The sequence below is a fragment of the Myodes glareolus genome, chromosome 10 (assembly GCF_982192425.1).
Source record: "Myodes glareolus chromosome 10, mMyoGla1.1, whole genome shotgun sequence".
In the NCBI taxonomy this organism is placed as follows: domain Eukaryota; kingdom Metazoa; phylum Chordata; class Mammalia; order Rodentia; family Cricetidae; genus Myodes; species Myodes glareolus.
Window position 1 is genome coordinate 58,471,623 of NC_142035.1, and position 23,727 is coordinate 58,495,349.

Genomic DNA, 23,727 nt, shown 5'->3' on the forward strand with positions numbered 1-23,727 from the left:
AATAACCGTGAGGTTAAAAACCCGTTTCTATCTGAAAATTTACTTGTCTTCCCAGAATTGTTAGAGAATTACCTTTTTGTGATTCAGAGACTATAATTCTGTACCTTATTTTAAAGATTTGTTTATTTATTTGTGTGTTGCTTACACAGGTGTGTATGCCAGGGGAGAGTGTCTACTTCTGGAGCTAGACTTACAGGCTGCTGTGAGCCACTCGATATGTGTCCTGGGAACCAAATATGGGTTTTCTGGAACAACAGCAAATGTACTTGCCCCAGAATTCTGTACTGTAGGGTTTAATTTTAGATTCTTCTTTTAAAATATTGTATGTCAGAGGACAACCCGTGAGAGTCAGTTCTCTACCTGTACCCCATGGGTTCTGGGGCTTGAACCCAGGCCATCATGTTTGGTGGCAAAAGTCTAACTGCTGAGCCATCTAACTAGTCTCCTCTTACCGTTACTATTGTCTTTGTTGTCAGGTCCTTTAGTCAGCAAGGACACGGCACCAACCCTTTCCAGGCTTGATTAGTAAAAATATTTTTTATATTTATGTATATGGATATATATATAAATAAACATAAAACATATATATATGTTTTATGTACATGGATGTTTTACCTACATATATGTATGTATACCACGTGCATGCCTGGTGTTAAGGGGTTGGAGAGAGTGTCAGATCCCCAGGGACTGGAGTTACAGATAATTGCGTGCTTCATGCAGGTGCTAGGGATTGAACCTGGCTCTTCTGCAAGAGCCACAAGTCATTTTAACCACTGAGCCAACTCTCCAGTCCCCCAGGCATGATATTTATCTTGAAAAGGGGCGTATGCTAATGTTTTTAGAACTGCAGAAAGCAACACTGAAGAGCAGACGGTATAGCTCTGTGCTTATGGTTTTCTGTGATAGGAAGCTGGACACCATCTGTTCTTTTATAAGATGAGGCAAATATGGGGAAATTACATTTTCTCATTATCTTGACCTGAATTTGTTTCTTGCCCTTCACTGCCAGATGCAGAGACATCCTAATTTTAGTTTCTTGAATACTCTTATATAGTCTTTAAAGTATGTGCTTGCATGTGTGTGTGTGTGCGTGCGCGCACGCATGTTTGTGTCCCAGCACACTGTGGAGGAGGTTAGAAGGAAGCTTTTAGGAGTTGACTCTCCTTCCACTGTGGATTCTAGGGATTGAGCTCAGGTTGTCACACATTCCCTACTGAGCCATCTTGCTAGCCATCATGTAATCATGTAAGAGCGAGGGGGAGCAAATGTATGTGTATGTGCACTTGTGTGCCTGTGCATATCCAGGCGCTTATGTGTGCAGGCTAAAAGACAGCTTCAGGTGTTCAGATGCCCTCTACCTTGTGTTTTCAAAACAAGTTCTGTCATTGGCCTGGATCTCATCAAGCAGGCTAGACTGGCTGGCCAACCAGTGAGCCCCAGGACCCTGCCTGTCTCCACCTCTCATACACTAAGATCGCAAGGACTGCCCTCTACACCCAGCTTGTTTTATATAGGTTCTGAAGCTCGGCGTCATGGTTTGGTTTTGTGCTTTTAAGACAAGAACTTTTTGCACTGAGCCATGTTCCCAGGCCTCTGCTATTGATTTCTAAAATGGCAGTTTTATTTGTACTACAGTTTGATTCTTTGTTGTCCTCTAACCTGATTTGCAACAGGTGAGCTAAAACTTTGTATCTTCCTTGTTTTTCTAGGCGACTGAAGTAGAGTCATATTTGGAAAATCTCAAGGACAAAAAAGGCTTGTCTGGGAGATACCAAACATCATCAAAATTATTTCAGAACTGTAGTGAACTCTATAAAGCCCAGGTAACCTCTGATAGTGGTTGGAAGGAAATAGATGAGGTGAAAAAAGTAATGTCTGAATTTCTCCTATGGCCATTGTTTATATGATAGATCGTTCCTCTAGAAGAGATCTTAATCCTTTTAAGAAGATCACTTTGATCTGTGTTATCAGCAGATTCTTGTGAAAGTTACGTTGCTGTATTTCTGAATGTTGGATTGGGTAGCTTCCAGTTCATTCATGCTGTGCAGTTGTCACCAGTGTCCATTGTCACTGTCATCCTGCTAACCTGCACTGGGTACTCGCTCAGGAGTCGTCATCTCCTCATGCTCCTCATTATCTGCTCTTCTGCTTCGTCCCTATGAGTGTGACAGTCCTGGGTACTCACAGAGGCGTTTGAGCTTTTGACCTTTTTGATATGGACTTCGTGTTTTCTAGGATCTTCTGTGTTATAGCGTGTACCCAAACTTGATCCCCTTTTAGGGCGAAATTCTGTTATATGTACATAGCACGTTTTATTTATCTACTCATCTGTTAATGGTCATTTAGCAAAACAAATTTTAATTCTCTTATGTAGTTGATGTGTCTTCAGATAATCAGAGGTTTTAGATTTTATTATATATCTTAAAGGGCATTGCTACTTTATGGTTAAATTTTACACCTTTGTGTGAAGAAGAGTGAATAATATATAGAGAGGTAAATAATAATATGATTCTACATTTATTAATGCTTACATAAATATGTAATTTCATGAATGCTATTTTTATTTAAAATTCTATTTTTTTAAAGTTTGTGAACTTTGTGTGTGTGTCTATACAAGCCTATACTGTGTATGTTGGTGCGCTTGTCCATACATGTGCATGTAGAGGCCAGAGATTGACATCAGTCTGTCTTCATTCACTTCTCTACCTTACTTCATATAATTTTACTGTATTTTTTGAGACAGTATTGCTCATTTACCTTGCACTTGCTATTTTAGGTAGATGGGGTGGCAAGTAAACCCCTGGGATCTACTTGTCTCTGCTTCCCCCATCCCGGGGTTACATACTACATCACCTTGCTTGGCTTTGTGTGTAGTTGTTGAATCTCCAAACTGGGGTCCTCGTGCTTGAGCATCAAGCCCTTTTCCCACTGAGCTATTGCCCAGACCTGAAATTCAGTTTTTGTCCTTTAGAAACAGGAGCTAACACAGTATTTGGATGGAAAATTTGTAGTGTGTAGAAAAGCTTTAGAGGTATTGAAAATAGTTATCGTTATTGGGCTTTGTTGTTGTTGTGTGTTCTGTTTTCGAGGCAGGTTTTTCTCTGTGTAGCTCCTGTTGTCCTGGAGCTTGCTCTGTAGACCAGGCTGCCTTCACAGAGATCCACCTGCCTCTACCTCCCGAGTGCTGGGTTTAAAGGCGGTGCGTACACCACCACCGTCAGGTAGTTCTTGTTATTGTTAACAGCGGTTTCACTCTGTCTTTGTTGCATTTGCTTAGATATGTTTAGCAAACTGCTGTACAGATAGTTCACCAGAAGGTAGGTTTTCTGTTCAGTCACTAAAGTAATGGGTAGAAGATTGTAATTTAATAACAATAAATGAATGAAGTAATTGATAATTAAATTGTGAGTTTTGTCTTAGTTTAGACTTTATGGAGTAAGTAGGAAAAGAGAAGTTTTAAAATGGTTCAAAATTGATGGCAAACAGAAGAAACTGTGACATTGAGTAATTTATTATCTTTTGTTCTTTAAATTCATTCCTTCGTCTGGAAGGGCTGGTTGGATTTGATTGTAGAAAGCTGCTTGCTGCGTCCTGTTACTCTCAGGTTTGCTGTCATATTTCCAGAGTCATAGGGTACACTGTCTTCTAGTCTATTGTAAGCACTGAATTGTACAGTCCAGTTACCGAAGGAAGGAAAACACCTCAACTACTGATGACTTTAAGCTTCGTCTTGTTGATTTGAGTGAGAGGGACTCTGCTGACCTTCTCTACTCCAGACATGCGGCTTTTGTCTAAGACTTGGGCCAGTTGGGGCCATGCTATGCTTAGCAGGGTTTTCTTGTTTGTAATTAATTGTAAGTTTTGTTATCTGTTGATGCTGTTACTAGGGTTTTTTTTTTTTACTGTATTATATGTTTTTCATTAACCATTTCTAGGTATTTTGAACTTTTACTAAAATATTTAATTTTTTTATAGAGCTTTTCTGGGGATCTTATGCATCGACTTCCTCTTTTAGGAGAAAAACAGGAGGTAATTATTTTTCCTTATGTATTTCTGAGAACAGTGTAAAAACTGTGAAGTAATTTTCTGTCTTCTTCCTTTTTTTTTAATTGAAGGCTAAGGAGAATGGAACAAATCTTACCTTTACAGGGGATAAAACTGTAAGTATTTGGGCATTTGGGGCATTAACATGTATGTTTGATGTTCAAATAGTTTTCTTTTGGTGTTCTAACATTTAAAATGGGAATCAAGACCAGAAACTGCACACCAAAATGGTGATAATGGTTGTTTTTAGATTATATTATGAATAGTTTTTATTCTTTGTATTTTCTAGAATTTTTTTTTGCTTTTTATTGATTCTCTGTGAATTTCACATCCTGCATCGTGATCCTATTATCTACCTATTCTTTCATATTCACTTTCTACCCTTGCAATCCCCCCTCCAATAAAATAAAATAAAGTAAAAACCAACAAAAGCCAAGCGGTGGTGGTACACACCTTTAATCACAGCACTTGGGAGGCAGGTAGGTCTCTGTTAGTTTGAGGCCAGCCTGGTCTACAGAGTGAGTTCCAGGACAACCAGGAGTGCTTCACAGAGAAACCCTTTCTTGGAAAACAAACAACCCCCCCCCCAAAAAAAAAACACAAACAAACAAAAAAAGAACATGGAAGCTGTAGTGTGACACAGTGGGTCTCAGTATACATCTTTACTTGTAAGTGTTCACTGCAGTGAGCCACTGGTCTGTTCAAGGCTTCTGCTACACCCTTAATACTGGGCCTCCTGAGACTCTTGGGTATCCTGTTGTTGCCTTGTGTAATGGAGATCCTGCAGCTTTGGATCTGCAGGTTCGGCTCCTTCACATGCTCCAGCAGTTCATATATGAGGTGGATGCTGGGGTGGGACAACTTAGAACCCTAGTTCTGGGCCTGGATGTAGGTGGGTTACTTCCCTCATTGCCACCCAGGGCGAGCTCTCCAGCCCTGCCCACGCTAACTCGCCCACTGCAGCAGGCAGCAAGAAGTGGGGCTATTTCCCCTGCACCCACACCTCCAGGGCCAGCTCTACTGTCTTGTCCAGACAAGGTACAGGTCTCACTCTCCCGAGTGCTGCAGTTGGTGAGGTGCAGGGCCATCTCTTCCACCTGAGATTTTCTTTTTTTTTTTTAAACAACATAACCTGTATCGCCTTGGGAATCCTTCCCCTCTGCCAATAAATATTTATAAACAAGAAGAAACTAGTTCACAGAAATTTAAACTCAGTCTGAAATTAATTGGAAGAAACTTTAGAAAATTGAAGTAAAACCAAAACCTAGTTACGCTTTTTATAATACAGTTATGTGAGGCTCATCTATAACTATTTCCTGGGGCCGGAAGAGATTACTCTGTAATTAAGAACACCACTACCCTTCCAGAGGCCCCAAGTTATTTTTGGTTCTCAGCACCTGGATGAGCTGGCTCACAACCACCTGTAACTCTAGCCCCAGTTTCTCCTTTCTGACCTCTGCTGGCTTCTACTGGTAATTGCACACACTTAGCCGAAACAGACACATAAGATTTTTCAAAAAAATATATAACTAATTTCCTTAAAAACATTTCCAGTTTAAAGTATAGAGGAAATATATAGGTAACCATTTTAGATCATGTTTTTCACATAACTATTAAAGTTTTAATTTTTATTTTAGGTTTTTATTTATTTATTTTTGGTTTCTTCACTTCACAAAATCTGACTGACTGTATAGCCCAAGCAAGCCTCCTAAGTGCTGGGGTTATAGGCCTGGGCCACATTCCTGGCTTATGTTTCTAGTTTTGTGACAGTTTTATTAAGACATACTACATATCACACATTTGTCCTTTAAAGCGTGACATTTGGTGGGCTATAAGTGTGTTGAAAAGTCACACAACCCCCAGCTGCTGGCTTTAGAATTCTTGGCTCTGAAATTGAGGGAGTCCCACTTTTCCCTCCCTGAGTCTCTCTGTTCTCAGCACTAAACTTCCATCTTTGAGGCATTTTGTATGGTGGAATCTTATAATACATGGTTCTGTGTGTGACTTCTTTCCCAGTTTAACAGTTTTGCCTTAACCCTTCTTCCTGCCTGCTTCAAGCACTGAGACAGCCCAGACTGAGTGGTGGGGCCTTCTCAGCCCTCTCCTGGGCCTGTGCATAGCCCTGCACATGTGTGTGCTGTCTGGGTTTCCAGAAATAGTCGAGAGTTCAGACTCCACAAAAAGACCCCATTCTACAAACTTTTCCTTTAAGGTTTTGTTCAGCTTCTTGATGCGCATAGCTGTTTGTGTCACACCAGGCTGCGGCTGTTAGTAACTGTTCTTGAGTGTGTTGACAGTAGGCAGAACACTGAGTAGTTCTGAGTCAGGTCAGAAAGAACCCCTTATATTACAGGAGTTTAGTAAATTGCCAGTCATCTCAAGCAGATAATCTTTTTAGGGACCTCTAAACCTGTTTTGCCTTTTCTTATGACTGCCATATAGTTGATCATAGCTTGAAAAAATTAATAGGACAGGGCATGCTGATACACACCTTAATCCCAACATTCAGAGGCAGGCAGGTCTCTAGAGTTCCAGGAAAGCCTGGTCTACATAACATTCACTGTTTATGTTGTGTATCCTATTGGTTTTGACAGCTATACAATGGCATTCCCACCATGATGCTGTTATACAGAGTACCTTCGGCTCTAAAATCCCTGTTCTCTGCCTTTCGTCTCTCCATCCTTCCTAAACCCTGACAATCACTGATTTTTTTTTTTACTACTTATATGCATTTTTTGGATATCATCTGATTGTAGTCAGATCACTATATAGCTTTTTCAGATTGGCTTCTCCATAATATGCCTTTGAAGTTCTTTTATATTTTCTGGTGGTTAGATAATTCATTTCTTTTTAGAGCGGAGTATTATTTCACTGTTTGGTATCCATTCACCTATTGAAGGACATCTTGATTGCTTTTAAGTTCTAATTATAAACATTTCTATGGGGGTTTTGTGTGGATATAGATCTTCAGTTTATTTAGGTGTATGAAAAGGAGCATACTTGATGATTGTATGTTAAAGGCGTGTTTGGTTTTATAATAATCCTTACGGTTTATTACTTGACTGAAGATATAATGTGTTAGAGACAGAATTATCCTTATAGTATATCTTTCTCAGAGCATCTGTGTTTAGATTATGACTTGCATCGTTCATGGTCTGTTAGATAGGGGAGGGGTGTATATGTCATGGTGCACAACTGAAAGTCAGAGGACAGCTCTGTGAAGCTAGGTCTCTCCTCCACTTTTATATGGGCTCTGGGGATCAAAATGAGGTCACCAGGCATCTGAAGCAGGCTCTTCACTGGTTGAGCCATACTGGAGAAAGAAGTTGCTGCATTGCAATGATAGAATGCTAAGGTGTTTTGAATCACCCTTGCTTACAAGATCAGGCAGAATAATGGCAACTTCTAGTTCTTGATAAGTTTGTTGGTGCCAGGAATATAAGTCTAGAATTTACTCAAGAATTGTGACTGTGATTTTTGTCTGGACTGACAAGTCACTAGTGAATCTGGTTAAGGACTTGCCTGTATGCTCTCTGACTCGGCATTCCCAAGGCTGAGTGGCGTTCTGGTTGAGTTTGCCAAGTATATTTAGAGTCAAAAGTTCTGGGTTGCAGCATCATAGGGAAAGTGGGCAAGCAAAAGATAAGACCACAAAACCTGGAAAGAAAAAGGCTAAAGGGGGTAATGGAAGGAAACGAGCTCTGCAAAGCTCTTGTGTGTGCTAGAGCAGGACACGGGCTTTGAGGAGACTGTAGATAGCTTTTGTGCCCGCTGGTTACAGTGAAGTGAAGACTTGCTCCAGTCTGAAAGGACTAGGGCTGGATCTTTTCTTTTTACCTTATTATTTAGCTCCTGATGTTTTAGGAAATCTCGTTAAAATAGTAGCCAGCTACTCAGCTACAGAAACACAGAGTTGGCGGTGGCTGTAGCTCAGTGGTAGAATGCTCACCCGACATGTGTGAGGTCCTAGATTTAGCCTCCAGAACTGAAAACAATGAAAGGAAGGAGTCAGGCAGGCATATAAACAAACACAGGCGCTGGTAGCCACACAGGACAAAGTACATAGAATTTACAAAAATATTTCAGAAAAGCCACTTCAGAACACCCACCCCCTCCAACCAGGAGGGCCAGGATCTCCTGTCATCCTCAATGTTCTGTTTTCAATAAACAACTGTGAGCGATGCCAAGAAAGAAAATGGCAAGTTTAAATGGAATTTTTAGAAAGCTTTTGAAGACATTTGCATTACTTTAGATGAAGGAAAGACTTTGAACTTTTAAAATGTGCTCAAAAGAATGAAAGGAAAGAATGAACAAATACAAAGGGGAAACCAGGAAGAAGCAGATACAAGTTCTAAAAAGGAGTAAGTGGGAATCACAAAGCTGAGACACATATAGTAACTTATGGCTGTAAGTGTTGTAAACCAGCACTCGGGAGACTGGAACAGGAGGGGTCCGTTACATTTGAGGCCAGCTTGGGAAACATGATGGCACTCTGCCACAAAACAACAAAATGGAAGCCAAGAAGCTGAAAAGAGCATTGACTAAAGTGAAAAAGTGAGGAGAGGCTGTCACTGTTGGAGCAGGTAGAAGAAGAATGCTTCCAGAGTGGGTCAGCTGGAGTTCCCTGTTGAGAGGTCTAGAGAGAACAAAGGGTGAAAGCAAATGAACAAAGTCTTGAAGACCTGTGCATCCATTGTGTGGATCTGTGTGCATAATGGAAGTCTGAAGACAAAAGAGCTATAAAAGAATGAGCAGTAGCCACAGCTTTCTAAATTCAGCATGAATTTCTAGGATTGGGGTGCTCACAAGATCCTAAGTAGGAGTGAACAAGGTTTTATGCTTGTAAGTTATAATGTGATTGACAAAAATGAAGTCAATACTAATAGAAAACTTTGAAAACTATGAGACCAGCCAGATGCTAAAAGACAGACACTGTTTAATTTATCCCATTGATTTGAAATGTCCACAACAGAAAACTCTGTGAAAGCAGAAAGTAGGTGAGTTATTCCAAGTGGTGGTGGGGGAGGGAGAGATGGATATTATTGCGAATTGAATAAGGGTCTACTTTTTTGGGAGGTTAGCAACATTGTAGGACTGGGTACTGTGGCAGGTGTGTAGAGTCCCAGCTACTTAGGAATCTGAAGCAACATAATTACTTAAGCACAGGTTAAACAGCCTGAGAGACCTTGTCTCAAAAAAAATTTTGATGTCACATTCCACTGAATTATGCTATTCTCAGTTACATGGTTAAAATTATGACATATGAAATTTACTTCAATTAATAAAAACAAGCAATAGTTAATAACTGCTTATCTGATAGGTTTATTAAGACTAAACATGTAGCAAATGTTACATCCCCATCAGAGTGTGTGGAATATAGATGCTTCTTTTGCAAGATTAAAAATCTGTAACTCTGTTACTTACCTTTTGTAAGCTAAAGATACTACACTTGTCAAGTCCTAGACTATGAAAATTAATCAGAACATTTTGAAATTTATAAGAGGTAATTTTAAGATGTAAGAAATTAATAGCAGAGCAGTTTATTACACTAATTGATTAATGACTAAGTTCAGGAAAGGTTCAGTAATTGTGAGTAATAGAACATAGGACGCTTATGACTTTGAAGTTATACATTTCCCAGTATCCTCCTTGAGGAGAGAGACTGGCAGAGACCCAAGTATGGCTTCAGCATGGCTTGCAGTTGTTGCTGAAATTACAAGTGATCGTAGAGTTGAAGGATGTATCTGCTTTCTTGGACTTGGAATTGTGTCATGGAATCTATTGCATTCTAAGTTTCCTTGGGTTGCAGGACCTTTTGATTACTAGAGGGAAAGCATGATTCCACATTGTATCAATGTGTAACATCTGTGGGGTTTCATTACCTGGAGATCTCTGGGTGAAACCTTTTCCTTTTAAGACCACAGTAACCAGCTGCAGGTCTAAATAGTGGAACCTCCTTTCACAGTTGAAGAAGAGACCAATGGTTTTCCTCCATGGTAAGCGCCAGTGCTTACTTACTGAGCTAGGGTGTCCTGATAGGATTTGTGGAATTTAAAATCAGGTCAGGTTGGAGAGGTCTCAGCAAGACTAAAGCTGAGACAGGTTTATTGCAGCAATCAGACTTTTTATACCTTTATCAGAAACAGAATATAATGGTTGTTGCCAGGAAGAATACATTGCCAGGATACAATGATGTTTGCAAGCTATATAGGGTATACAAGATTAATGTCTAAGACTCATAAGACTAATTCTGTCAAACTTATTTATGCTTCACTGGCTTCTAGGGAATGGAATGCAGAGATACACAGGTGGTCTGGATGCTTCACTGTCTGAGGGGGTGCCCGGTTTCTCAGGAACTGAAAGGCATACAGTACCCCAGGAGCCACAGACTCTAACTTGAAAAATCCATGATGCATACCTCTTTTTTGGGGGGTGGGAGGTTTGCAGTTCAAGACAGGGTTTCTCTGTAGCTTTGAAGCCTGCTCTGTAGACCAGACTGGCCTAAAACTCACAGAGATCCACCTGTCTCTGCCTTCTGAGTGCAGGGATTAAAAACGTGCACTACCACCAACCAGCCAGTGCATACCTCTTAAGGCAGCTAGACCAGGCCATGGTTCCCTGCACCTCCACATCTCCTTTATCTTTACATTTTAATATTGTTTGTAAAGATTCCTGAGTGAGCAAATCAAGGGTTACTATCTCTTAGCATCGAGGACTGTTAACTACCCTGACTAAAGAGGCAGTAATTTAAAGAGGCAAAAATCACTGCTTTCCCACCCACCTAGAGTAAGTTATGGTGAAAGTTTTTGTTTAAATATGAGACCATGTCAGCATAGATGCTGTTAGCTTGGAAAAGGGAATTTGGTTCAGGAGAGAGAGAGTGTGTTTATACTCATACATATGAGCTTTTTTCTGTATTGACATCAAGGATGTTTTTGTGATGCAATCTTTATTTTAAATTAATTTCATAATAGATATATAAAATATAATTATTCTAGCATGAGTTAAAAATTAAACTCAATGATTTTTAATTTTGTTTTTTTCTTTGTAAAAAATAAATAATGTTAAATTTAGACCTTTGTATGGCAAGAATGCAGAGGACTGTGTTTTGTCAATTCACGATCTTGCCTACTTTGCCATGTGCTCTACAAGCTTGTCTTGCTTTTGATGGCTATTTCAGTGAATGAAAGCTGACTTCTGGGCTGTATTCTGGAGCAGTGTTTTCATACTGTATTATTAACTTGTGCTCTGAATTATTGAGACTTGAAGTTTTGATGCCCCATTTCCTCCCTAGGCATTGCATGAACCATTGCAGACTTGGCAGGATGCACCGTACATTTTTATCGTGCATGTTGACATTTCGTCCTCAAAGGAATCACCAAAAGAAAATGCACTGAGTAATCTTTTTATCAGTAAGTTCAATTCATAGCTTTAAAAATACCTGATTTTCTGTTTGCTTTATGCATGATTGATATGAAGTGGGAAAAGTATAAATATTTTTGTACATCTAGCAAACCCCTTATACTGTCTATGGGTAGATAATTGGCTTTATTTTTCTTTCTTTAGTTCTCTTGCTATGAATACTTTAAGTTTTCTTTAGTATTTTGAAGTATACTTTCAAATTTTGATTTCAAATTAATTATCACTGATAATTTCTTAACATCAAAAGTTTTTCTTTCTTTATTTTTAAGATTTATTTCAAAATTATGTGTCTAAGAGCACTTATGTCCATGTGAGTTCAGGTTCCTGTTGGTTACACTTACAGGTGGTTGTAAGACTTCCCACATGGGTGCTAGGATCTGAACTCCAGTCTTATGGAAGAGGAATTTGTCCTCTTACCCTCTGAGCCATCTTTCCAGTTCTCAAGAATTTCCTATCTTCCTTTCTTCTGTAGCTATGTAACTCTCGGAGTCTTTACCCTTTACCTGGGATTCTGCAGTAACTGTTGTAGTTTCTCTGCTTTTCCATTTTTGGTTTTAATTTGTTCTGTGTAGTTTCCTTGCCGATCCTTGTTCTCTCAGTAGAGTATTGAGTAGAAACGATAGCAGCTGTTCTTGTCTTAACCTCTGACTTAATTGATATATTTCACCATTAAATGTACTGTTTACTGTAGATTTTTTTCCCCTCAAAATACTCTTAACTTGGGTAAGGATATCCTTGTTTCTGAACTTACTGAGTATTTTCATCTTTTTTTTTTTAATGCTAAGAAAGGACGCAATGGCGTAATTGTATATGGATTAAAATTAACAAATAGGCCAGACATGGTGGCATTCATCTATATAATCCTAGCACTCCAGAGCCCAAGGCAAGAGTATTATAAGTTCATGACCCAATCAGGGATATCTAGCAAGTTCCAAGACAGCCCAGACTTAATTATGAGATCCTGTCTCAAAACAAGATCATATAAGTTTTTTTGTTTATGTGATGATTGTATTAATTGGTTTCAGTTTTAGACCATTTTTTGCTTAGTCTTATTAAAATACACAAACATACCCATACCTTCTTTTTCATATATATTGTTGGATTCCTTTTGTTTATTTAAATCTGTGTTTGAGATAAGTTGTCCTATAATTTTCTTTTCTTACACTATCATTCATTGATTTGGCATCCAAATTATGAAAACCTCATGTACTGAACTGGAGACTATCCCTAATTTTATATTCTGCAGACAGTTTTAAAGAGTAGACTCGCCTGTTCCTTCTGTTAGAACTTTTCTTGTGCTACTGTTGCAGTCTGATTCTGTCTACCAACCTCTGTAGGTTTTCTTTAATAGTAAAAGACAGTATTTTTACTATTAAAAATAGTATTTTGTTCTAGTTCTTTTTCCTCATATCAGAGGTGTGCATGTATTGTGAGAAAGTGTTGATTGCATTCAAGATTTCAAATTTATTGACAAGCTTTTTTCGTATTTCTTTACAAGTATCTGTGTCTATTCCTTTTCATAATCTTTACTATGGTTAGTCATGTTGGGTACACATAACTCCAGCAATGAAGAGGTGGCAGCAGGAGAATCAAGGAGTTTAAGGTTATCCTTGGCTACATAGTGAATTTGAAGCCACCTGGTTGTATATGAGGCTCTGCTTGTTACAAAACCCCAGAAATGATGTGCTGGAGAGATGGCTCAGTAGTCAAGTACTTTCTGCTCAAGCATGAGGAACTGAGTTTGGGTTCCTAGCCCCCAACTGTAAAGCTGGCACAGTGGTAAGGCTCTGTGATCCCAGCACACAGGCAGACAGAGACAGATCCCTGGGACTGCTGCCAGCCCAGGTTCAGTGAGAGACCCTGTCTCAAAATATGAGATGGAGAGCAACTGAGGAAGCTGCCTGAAATCAGCCTCTGTCCTCTACATGTGTGCATGCTTACACACAAAGCATATATTGGTACACATATATCACACACACAAAACCAAGAATTACATAAATAATAGTCTTTTAATATTGCTTTTGTGTTCTTTAGCTTGTTAAATCACCATGGAATTTTGTTTTATTTTTATCCCAGTGGACTAGCTTTGGCTTTGTTAATTTTTTTTTTAGATCTGCCTTTCTCTGCTGGGGTTAAAGGCATGCCCCACTACCACCAGGCTAAATTTTAAATACTTATGTTGAGTCCTTAACTCACAATTCAGAAATGGGCTTTGCTTTGCTCCATAGTGATAGGGAGATAAAGCAGATCTAGGCAGACCAGGTAGTGGGCTGGTATAATTTCTGGACCTTGGAATATGTGTTTCCCTACGTTAGTGGTTCTCAACCTTCCTAATGCTCTGACCATTTAATACAGTTCCTCATGTTGTGGTGATGCCCAATCATAAAATTTCTTTCATTGCTACTTCATAATTATAATTTTGGTACTGTTATGAGTTGTAATGTAAGTATATGATATGCAGGATATCTGGATGTGACCCCTGTGAAAGTCTGTTTATCTCTAAAGGGGTTGCAGCCCACAGGTTGCGAACCACTGCTCTAGGCTCACACCTTTCTAATGGGCTATAAATAGGCAGAAGAGAGCAGTTAACGATATTTATTTTTAATCAACTCATAAAGAAGGGGGAAAGAGGCCCTGCTTCACCCACTTCATGCATCTAACCTGACACAGGTCTCTTTTTGCTGTTTGGATCGTTAGTGAGTGCTTTAGTGAGTGCAAGAGCACTCTATGTAAACTGTCATACCCTGTTTTTATGACCAGAAGCCATCATGGCTATGGCTTTAGTCTCCTGTGCTGTGACGTGTTTCCATTCCATTTCCATTCCTGGAAATATTTGTCTTGTTTTCACAGTTAATGTTTCCTTCCTTTTTTCCTTCCTTCCTTCCTTCCTTCCTTCCTTCCTTCCTTCCTTCCTTCCTTCCTTCTTTCCTTTTTTTACATACATGTATTTGTATGTAAGCATACAGAGGAGACACATTAAGGCATGGTTTGGTTTGTTAACCATGGTTTGTTAATATCATCTGAAAGTCTAGAATTATCTCTGAATGTTCTTTTCTTTCATCTTTTTTGTTTGTATTTGTTTTCCAGTGCTGGAATTGGACCTAGGGTCTCTCGTATGCTGTGCAAGTGTTGTACCTAGACCGGATGTCTTGTTTTGATGTGTTTTTGAGACAGGACTTAGCTGTATAGTCCAGCTTGGTCTCAGACTTGCAGCAATCCTTCCCCAGCTTCCCAAAAGCTGAGAGTATAAGTCTGGGCCACCACATGTGACTTCCTTCACCTTCTCGTTAAAGTCTTTGATGGAGCCAGGCATCAAAGTCATGGCTCCTCTGTGTGTCAGGTGCTACAATTATTGGTCAAGTACCAAACCCAGCTAAGTCAGAAATTCGCTTATCAGTCATTCCTAGAATTTATTCAACTCTTTTATCAGTGACAGTTTTTAAACCATCAGTCTTTTATTGAGACAGGGTCTCATGGCTCAGACTGGCTTCAAACTTTCCCAGAACTCTCAAACTTTCCTGCTTCTCCTTCCAGATTATAGTCATGTACCATGTCACTGTCTCAAAGCAGTTAATCTTATGATCAGTAGAGTCGTTTCAATGAGGCATATTTCTGATTTATCTTGTAGATAACACTTTTTGTTGTTGTTCCTATTTATTAGTCAGATTTTTACAAAATGTTCGATAGTAAGTTCTGGAAAAGGTCAGTTTAAGTTTGATAAACGGTGCTGGGCTTTGATCTGAACTTGTATGGGTTCTTGTTGGTTTGGTTTTCATTCCTAAGTGAAGATTCTGCTTATATAATTAGGGAGCTGCTGGATTGTCTTTACATCTTATTTTACCAGGGATGGTGTATCACTTGTATAAATTATTATGATTTTAAGCTTTTTTAAAAGTACTCTTCATTTTTAAAGTGATATCTGTCTTGAAAGATCATAAAATAATTTAAAAAAATTAGGGAGATATAGTAAAGATGGACAGAAGACAAGAATATTAGGAATACATTGAAAAAAGTATACCAAGAGTGTTTGGAATTTAAAGGAGGTGGCATGGTTCTAGATGAAAGCTTGAGGATGGCTTCGTGAAGGAATGTCATTTCGTCTGGTCTTCAGGTCGTGAGTATGGGACTGAGGAGGTCGTCTGTAAAATGTTCATGAAGTGTTTACAAGGAGGACCCCCAGCTCTGTTCCCAGAACTCACAGAAACAAGCTAGGTGTGGCAGTGTGCATTTGTATCACCGCATGGTAGGGGTGGCGGGGGAAGGGGGAGTAGGCAGAGTCCCCTGGGCTTACTGGTCAGTGAGTCTACCTGACTTGGTGCTTTCTAGGCTAGTGAGAGAGACTCTGTCTCAAAAAGAAGATAGTGGGGGAAGCAGGCATAGCACCTGAAGAGTCTACAAACATGAACACACAAATGTTTTCTAACGTGCACAAATCCATTGCGACACACACAGAGAATATGAATCTGGAAGAGGACTTTCTCACTTAAGACTGGAGTGTGAGCCAGACATAGTGTCACACTTAATCCTTTAATCCTAGCCCTTGGGAGGCAGAGGCAGGTGAATCTCTGTGTTTGACACCAGCCTGGTCTACAGACCGAGTTCCAGGACAGCTAGAGCTACATAGTGAATTTCTGTCTCAAAAACAAACAAATGAATAAACAAACAAACAATCAAACAAAAAGACTAGATCGTGAATGAACCATGAGACTAATTCATGGATTTCAAAGTTACTGTATATTTCTAATGTACTAATCACCATGATTGAAATGTTTAAAAGTGAGTTGATGAAACTGTTACTAATTTAATAAAGTAAGCGTTAATTGGAGTTTTTGTTTAATTACTAAATCTACCAAATTAATTTGCTTTGCCAGTGACTGTTGAAGTAAAAGGTCCCTATGAATACCTCACTCTTGAAGACTACCCGCTGATGATCGTGAGTCAGCATGTGCTTTTAACCTTGGCAATAAATTAATTTAGCATGAAATTTAATTTAGTATGAAAATTGTCTGTTTTGTAGCTCTGTCTCATTAAAGGATTATTGCTGTGCCGGTCAGAAATTTTTTTTTAAACAATTTATTTATTTATTCATTTATTATGCATACAATATTTGCCTACATGTCTGCCTTCAGGCCAGAGAGGGCACCAGACCTCATTACAGATGGTTGTGAGCCACCATGTGGTTGCTGGGAATTGAACTCAGGACCTTTGGAAAAGCAGGCAATGCTCTTAACCGCTGAGCCATCTCTCCAGCCCCAGAAATTTTTACTTGAGGTTTTGATACTAACTTTTTTCCTTTTAAATTAGATTTTCTTATTTTATATTATGGGTATGAGTGTTTACCACATGAGAGCCTAGTGCCTGCAGAGATCAGATGAAGGCATCTGATATACTGGAGCTATGGTTAAGGATGGTTGTGAGCCCATGTGGGTGTTGGGAACTAAATCCAGGTCCTCTGCAAGAGCCATGAGTGCTGAGCCATCTCCCCAGAGAGTAACCTCGACAGAGTAAGTGTAGCCCTGTGGGCCTCGTTTATCTGTAAAATGAGAAGGTCAGTGACTATTGTAGCTGTGGACAGTATCTCAGTGACCACTTTGCAGTTCACATCTGGGTTAAGAGTAGGGCACACCTTGCTGTAATCTAGCCCTGAGCCCACTCATGTGATAAGGATGAATCTTTATAATGTAAGTGTGCAAACTGTGGTTAGCCTGTGCCGAGATATCCTTGTCTATTGGCAGACTTGTGTTCAGAGCTGTTCTCTCTTCCTTCCCCTTTTATAGTTTCCCATTTTAGTTGTGCTCCGTTGCCTCAGGATTCTGCGTCCCAGCTTGTCAGGCCTGGTTTTTCTTTGTTTTATTGCTGGGTTTTGAGCTTAAAAGTCCCAGTTAATGCAAGGAGCAGGCATTCTTGAGGACAAGTCCTTCTGTAGTCTCCTCTGTTTAAAACTAGATCATTCTTTATTGTTTATTAGTATTGTACACTAGAAATATCATTTTTTTTCCAAAAAGAAGGTAAAATCTTTTTTTTGTGGTTTGTTATACCGTATGTTGATTTTAAATCTAAATATTTGGTTCTTGGTCCTAATTCTCCTTTTTATTTAATTCCCAATTGGATCACAGTTTTTCATGGTGATGTGTATTGTGTACGTCCTATTTGGTGTTCTCTGGCTGGCATGGTCTGCTTGCTACTGGAGAGATCTCCTGAGAATTCAGTTTTGGATTGGTGCTGTCATCTTTCTGGGAATGTTTGAGAAAGCTGTGTTTTATGCAGAATTTCAGAATATCCGGTACAAAGGAGAATCAGGTATGTTAAAGAAGTGCCATTTAAAAAATTATGTTTGTTTATTTTGTGTATGTGTGAGGGTGCATATGTTATGACATGGTCCATGTGCCTGTGGAGGTCAGAGGACAACCAAAGGGAGTCAGTTTTCTCCTTTCTCCATGCATGTTTTTGGGGATTGAACTTAGGTTGTCTGGTTTGGCATCAAACACCTTTATCTGCTGAGCCATCTCACCAGACCCAAATTTGCCTTTTTTCTCCCCTAAGATTTATATTTTTAAAATAATCTGTATTTGAGGATGGATGTATTTCATGCACATAAGTACAGGTGCCTGTGGAGACCAGAAAGATCAGATCCCCCATGGAACCAAAGTTACAGGCAGTTATGGGTCTCCCAGTGTGAGCAATGGGAACCACTTAAGTCTTCTGCAAGAGCAGTACAAATGCTTAACTGCTGAGCCATCTCTGCAGCTCCAAATTTGCCATTTTTTGATGATGGTTGAAATGCATGACAACATCTCTCAAGTCAGCAGTGGTTACATAGGTCGACTTTTCCAAAGTTTCTTATTAAAATTACCACAACAGAATCACCGTCATTGTGACTGTTCCACTTAATCTTATGGTTCAAGGATACAATGATGCAAGAATAATTTTGTTGAAACACACACACAAAAGTGGTCATTTGGGAAGTGATTTTTATATTTCTTAAATCCCAGTTGTCATTGATAGCCAAGCTAACATTAAGAAAGAAAGTAAACAATGCCAATTTAATTATAAGATGGCACTGATTGAAAGACACATAGATTTTTGTGCCCGTGTATTTGGAATGAGTCTTAGACTTGATAAAATACAGTAATACCAAGAAAATGGGAATATGCTTATGGTTTGATAAAGTTGACTGCTTATTACAAATTACTTGGTATTGTAGACTATTGAGATGGTTTTAGCTTTCTTTCAGACTATTTGTTCACTAATAATTATTGCAAGATATGAAGACTTGAAAATAGAAGATGTGAATTGAAAATTATGCACGTGCACTAGGGTACACGTGTATGCTTTCCTTGTATAGCTGTATTTCAGTTTGTAAAAGTAAATGGTAGGAAAATTCCCTCGATACTACAAACTTTCTTTAAAGGGTAAGATAGTCTACTAAGGTTTTAGGGAAGTTAGGGCGAGTTGATGAGTGAGCACACCCATATTGTTGTGCACACAGCTAAGATCATTAGCTGTGTGCTTGTAAAAATTGTATGAGATGTTCTCTCTTTAGTAAGTCTGATCTTGTGCTCACTCTGAAAAGTGTTAAGAGACCTACATTCTGGTAGTAGGATTGGTTGAAACCGGAGTATAGCACCATTTCTCCCTTTCTTTCACATAGTCCAGGATGCCTTGGTCCTTGCAGAGCTGCTCTCAGCAGTGAAACGCTCACTGGCTCGAACCCTGGTCATCATAGTCAGTCTGGGATATGGCATAGTCAAGTGAGTATCCAATTCTGAATGAAAATGCCAATTAGATTGAAACATTTGCCGTCTAGATAGTGCTGGTTCTGAAAAGGTTGATACAAGTAGTGAGTAAGAAAATAGTAGTGAGATAAGAAAAATGTCTGAAATTTTATTACAGTCTTAACTGTTAGAAATGTGCTGCTTTGCATCTTTTAAAAACTCACAGTACACCTGCAGAAAAACCTGCAGTGAGGCAAATGCAGAAAAACAAACTTTCACAATGAATTTAGTGACTATCTGAAACTGTTTTTGCAAATATATTTATTTTATGTGTATGGATGGTGTGTGGGGTGTGTGTGTGTGTAAATACTGCTAACTGTGGAGGCCTGAAGAAGACATTGGATCCCTTGGAACTGGAGTTGCATATGGTTGTGAGCCACCATGAAAATGCTAGGAATCGAATTCAGGTCCTCTAATGATAACAAGTACTCTAAATTGTTGAACATCTCTCCATCCTGCAAATTAGGTTGTTTTTTGTTTTGTTTTTTAGCAAAAGAATATTTTTATTGTAATTGTTTTTTTTAAATTAACTTTTTAGTAAAAACAAGTTATTGAAGCATGCAGTACTGTAGTCATTGCAGAGCCCTCTGCTCCTTGTAGTGTACTCAGAAAATTCTTCCTAAGCCACAAAATACCAAGTGCCTTCCGTATATCAGGCACTCAGTGACTCATTGTTCTAAGCCCCTGCAGTACAACAAATAAAAGTTGTGGATTTTTACATTTGTGGAGGAAGAGAACACAGACAAAATTGAAGTAAATGAATTAAATATCTAATATGTCAATAAAAGGTGTTATAGTTCGTAGGAAAGGGCATCAAGCGTGCCAGGCGGGCATTAAAACTTGGAGTTGTAAATATGGTGGCCCAGGAAGGCTTTACTTAGTGACATCCAAGTAAAGATTTGAGGAAAGCAAAGGGACTATCTGTTCACCTAGAGAAAGAGATTCTGGGGTGTGAGTGGATCCTATGCATGCTTTGAAGGTAGAACCAATGGAGTCCCATGACGTTACATGTGGCAGGAAGGAATTGCTGTTCACCAAGCCCAGGAAGATCAAGGAATTGGCTTGACACAGTGACTAGATAAGCACTGGTGAAGCCCAGGTGGAAGTTATGAAGATGGAGATGCTAAGTTAGGACACTGCACAAGGCTACCAAGGAAGTAAATCCAGGGAGAGAAAAAGGTCAAAGACTGGGTGTTCAGATATTTTCTGTTATCTGGATGTCAGTGCCATAGTTAGTAGAGGAAGTTAAGTAATGGTTGAAGGCAGTAGGCAAACTGAAGACTGTTCCAAGGAGGGGCCCTTGATTGAATCAGATGATCAGATACGCCAGGTAAGAGGATCGAGAATTAGCTGTTGGATTTAATTAATGAAGAGTGTTAGTGACTATACCAAGAACAATTTGTGGGAAGGGGTAGGGACAGAAGCTGTCTCCTGAATTAAAGGGAATTCAAGAAAGACGAGGACAGGAATAGTCCAAAGACATTAAGTAGAATAAGCAGTATGATGTTTAAAATTTTTATTTAAATGCCTTCTACATGTGATGAAATACATGTGATGAAATAATCAAGATTTTAAGATAATTCCCTGTCATTATGGTCATTTTCTAATTGGAAATAGCCATAGAAATTTATTTGTCTTAGACAAATGTACTGTAATGAACCACCTAGTAATTTTGTTAAAATACAGATTCTGGTGGAGTAGGATTTTAAATATTAAGGATCCAAGGCTTTTCCATCTTCCTGTGAATGAGGTTGCTCAAAGATATATACTTAGTTGGGTTTTGTGCTTGAGCTTATTTGATGAACTACAACACGACATTTGAGTGTGTGAGGTATTTATTAACATTTTGAGATTTGCTAATGATATTGTGGTTATGTTTTGTTGTTGTAGATTTTGGTTTGAGGCAGGGTGTCATATGGCTCAGGCTGGCCTTGAAGTTGTGTGAGATTCGGTCTGCACCTCCCAGCCTGATTCTATGAGAGAGAGAGAGAGAGAGAGAGAGAGAGAGAGGGAGGGAGGGAGGGAGGGAGAGGATTGTACTTACAAGTGTGTATGGAGGGCAATTGGTGGGACTTGGTTTTCTCCTTCAACCATGTGGGTTCCAGGGATTAAGCTCAGGTCTTCATACTCGGCAGCAAGTTCATTTGTCTGCTAAGCCATCTTACTAGCTGCATGGTTTTTTTTTTTTGTTTTTTTTTTTTAAAGTCCTCATCTTTAAAAAAAATCGCAACTAGTTACACTGTTTATAATTTTTTTCTAGATAGTCTGAAAGGATAGAAAATGAGTGGTGTGTGCATGGTATGGAGTTAGCCATAGATCAGTTGTTGTTAAGATGGAGTGGTGAGCTTTGTTACTGGGGGTTTTATACCATAGAATGTTTTTAATATATATTATATAAAAATATGTATATTTATATTAAAACACATTTAATAAAATATATTATGTGTAATAATTATATATATTATACTTGACATCATATATATACTTAATACAGTAACCAGGGACCAGATTTTAATTTCTAGTATTTCTTGTCATCATTTATGACCAGACTATCTTAATTAGGGTTTCTATTGCTGCCGCACACCGCGGCCTGGTCTGTGCTTTATGCGCTAGACCCCAGTTCGTGAGCTTCGGGAAAGGGGCAGGAGGTTGAGAATACTCACGCAGAGACAGACTGACGCACAGACCTTCAATCACTGGTACCAAAAGCCCTCTTTAATAGCACCTTGAAGGCTTAAATACCCTGCTGTCAATGGCCAACAGGTGAAAATCCCATTCTCTGATCCTCTAGGCAACGCACAGCTTTCAGTAACTTCCATTAGAAGGCTCTAGTAGGGAAGAGCAACTGAAGGCCAGGAATCCAATTGGTCCCAGCATATTGCTGTGAAGAAACACCATGACTACAGTAACTTTTATAAAGAAAACACTTTATTGGGGGTGGCTTGCTTACAATGTCAGAAGTTCAGTCCATTATCATCGTGGTGAGAACATGGCAGCCTGTGCTGGAGTAGTCGCTGAGAGTCCCACATCTTGCAGGCAACAGGAAGTCGACTGAGACACTGGGTGATACCCTGAGCATAGGAAACCTCAAAGCCTGCCGCCACAGTGACGCACTTCCTCTAACAATACTATATGCATTCTAACAAAGCCACACCTTCTGATAGTGCCACCCACTATGAGCTTATGGGAGCCAGTTACGTTCAGACACCACACACACACTCAGGAGTGATTTTCTTCTCAGGAGCACGTTTTCCTGAAGTTCATGCTCTGTACTAATTGTCGTTGACACCATAGCTTGTCACGTGGCTTGCTGCTGCTGTATTCGGCTGTCTCTTTGCTTCCTTTTTAGGCCTCGTCTTGGAGTCACTCTTCACAAGGTTGTGGTGGCAGGAGCCCTCTATCTTTTGTTCTCTGGCATGGAAGGAGTCCTCAGAGTTACAGGGGTCAGTATTGCCTAGACTGAATTACTTATTTGTTTTTTTCTTCATATGGATTTTTGTGGCCAGCTACTGTTAATATTTCTTCTTGAGTCAGTGGGCTGCTGATTTTCAGTAGATGTATACAGGATGAAGTGCTAGGAGCCAGGAGTGTTTCAGACTTGAGAATTTTTTGATTTTAGGGTGTTTTCATAGAACCTATTAGTTAAACATTCCTTAACCCAAAGTCCAACATATAAAATCCTTCAAAAATCTCAAAACATTCAGTGTTGTGAGGTTGGAGTTTTGAATTAGGGATGCTCAGCCTATATAACTCCGTTTTTCTAATCTCATCTATTAGAGCTTGATAAATTTAGTATATGATCTATAGTGAATATCTTCTTTCCACCTGTGCCAGATTGGTAATTATTTGTTTCTTTTCCCCATTTTCTGGTTCATCTAAATAAAAGCAACAGTGTTCTCTACTTACCCGGAACTTAAATTTAAAAACTTAAATTCAATTAAGTTTCACATAGTCCATTGCCAAGAAAGGAAGAAGTGGGCCTTCCTGGGCTATTACAGCTATTTCATTAGTAAAAGATCAGATTCTGTCATCACCCTAATATTAGATTCAAAGTGTTAACTTCTAATACACATGGCTTTGCCATTGACACTTCCCCATCCATATAATACTTCATAATTGTAAATTTGTTGTTCAGACCACACTGTCCCCGTGTGCAATCTCTGTGGATATTTAGCAACTTTAACCACCTACTAATTTCACTTTTTCTTTTCTGCCATTGCTATAGTATTTTTCTTACTCCTTGGCTCTGATAGTAAGCCTGGCCCTCTCTGCAGTTGATGCCTGTATTATTTTATGGATATCCTTTCATGATTCTCTGGTGATGGGGTTGTTAGAATTATGTACAGAGCAGCAAACTTGTAGAAACTAGGAATGATGTTTTAGGGAAAGATAATTACTTACATTGTATTTTAGGGTAAGCTATTATTGGTAAAACTTAACCATGTTACTCTGAGAATCAATAATTCTTAGAATATTAATGATGCAA

General features: G+C 39.1%; 1 protein-coding gene across 4 annotated transcripts in view; it reads left to right on the forward strand.

Annotated features, from left to right (window-relative positions):
• The window catches only part of Tmem87a (transmembrane protein 87A), a 53,042-nt gene that overhangs the window by 9,733 nt on the left and 19,582 nt on the right, over positions 1 to 23,727 (forward strand). For 2 of the 4 annotated variants that reach the window (XM_048459730.3, XM_048459732.3), the window contains exons 4-12: positions 1,710 to 1,823; positions 3,976 to 4,029; positions 4,116 to 4,160; positions 11,339 to 11,456; positions 16,338 to 16,399; positions 17,583 to 17,766; positions 19,118 to 19,217; positions 22,591 to 22,684; positions 23,467 to 23,538. In XM_048459730.3, the coding sequence (XP_048315687.1) occupies positions 1,710 to 1,823; positions 3,976 to 4,029; positions 4,116 to 4,160; positions 11,339 to 11,456; positions 16,338 to 16,399; positions 17,583 to 17,766; positions 19,118 to 19,217; positions 22,591 to 22,684; positions 23,467 to 23,538 (843 nt within the window). The remainder of the gene's footprint in view (positions 1 to 1,709; positions 1,824 to 3,975; positions 4,030 to 4,115; positions 4,161 to 11,338; positions 11,457 to 16,337; positions 16,400 to 17,582; positions 17,767 to 19,117; positions 19,218 to 22,590; positions 22,685 to 23,466; positions 23,539 to 23,727) is intronic. The other 2 variants (XM_048459731.3, XM_048459734.3) reach the window with 1 other exon arrangement.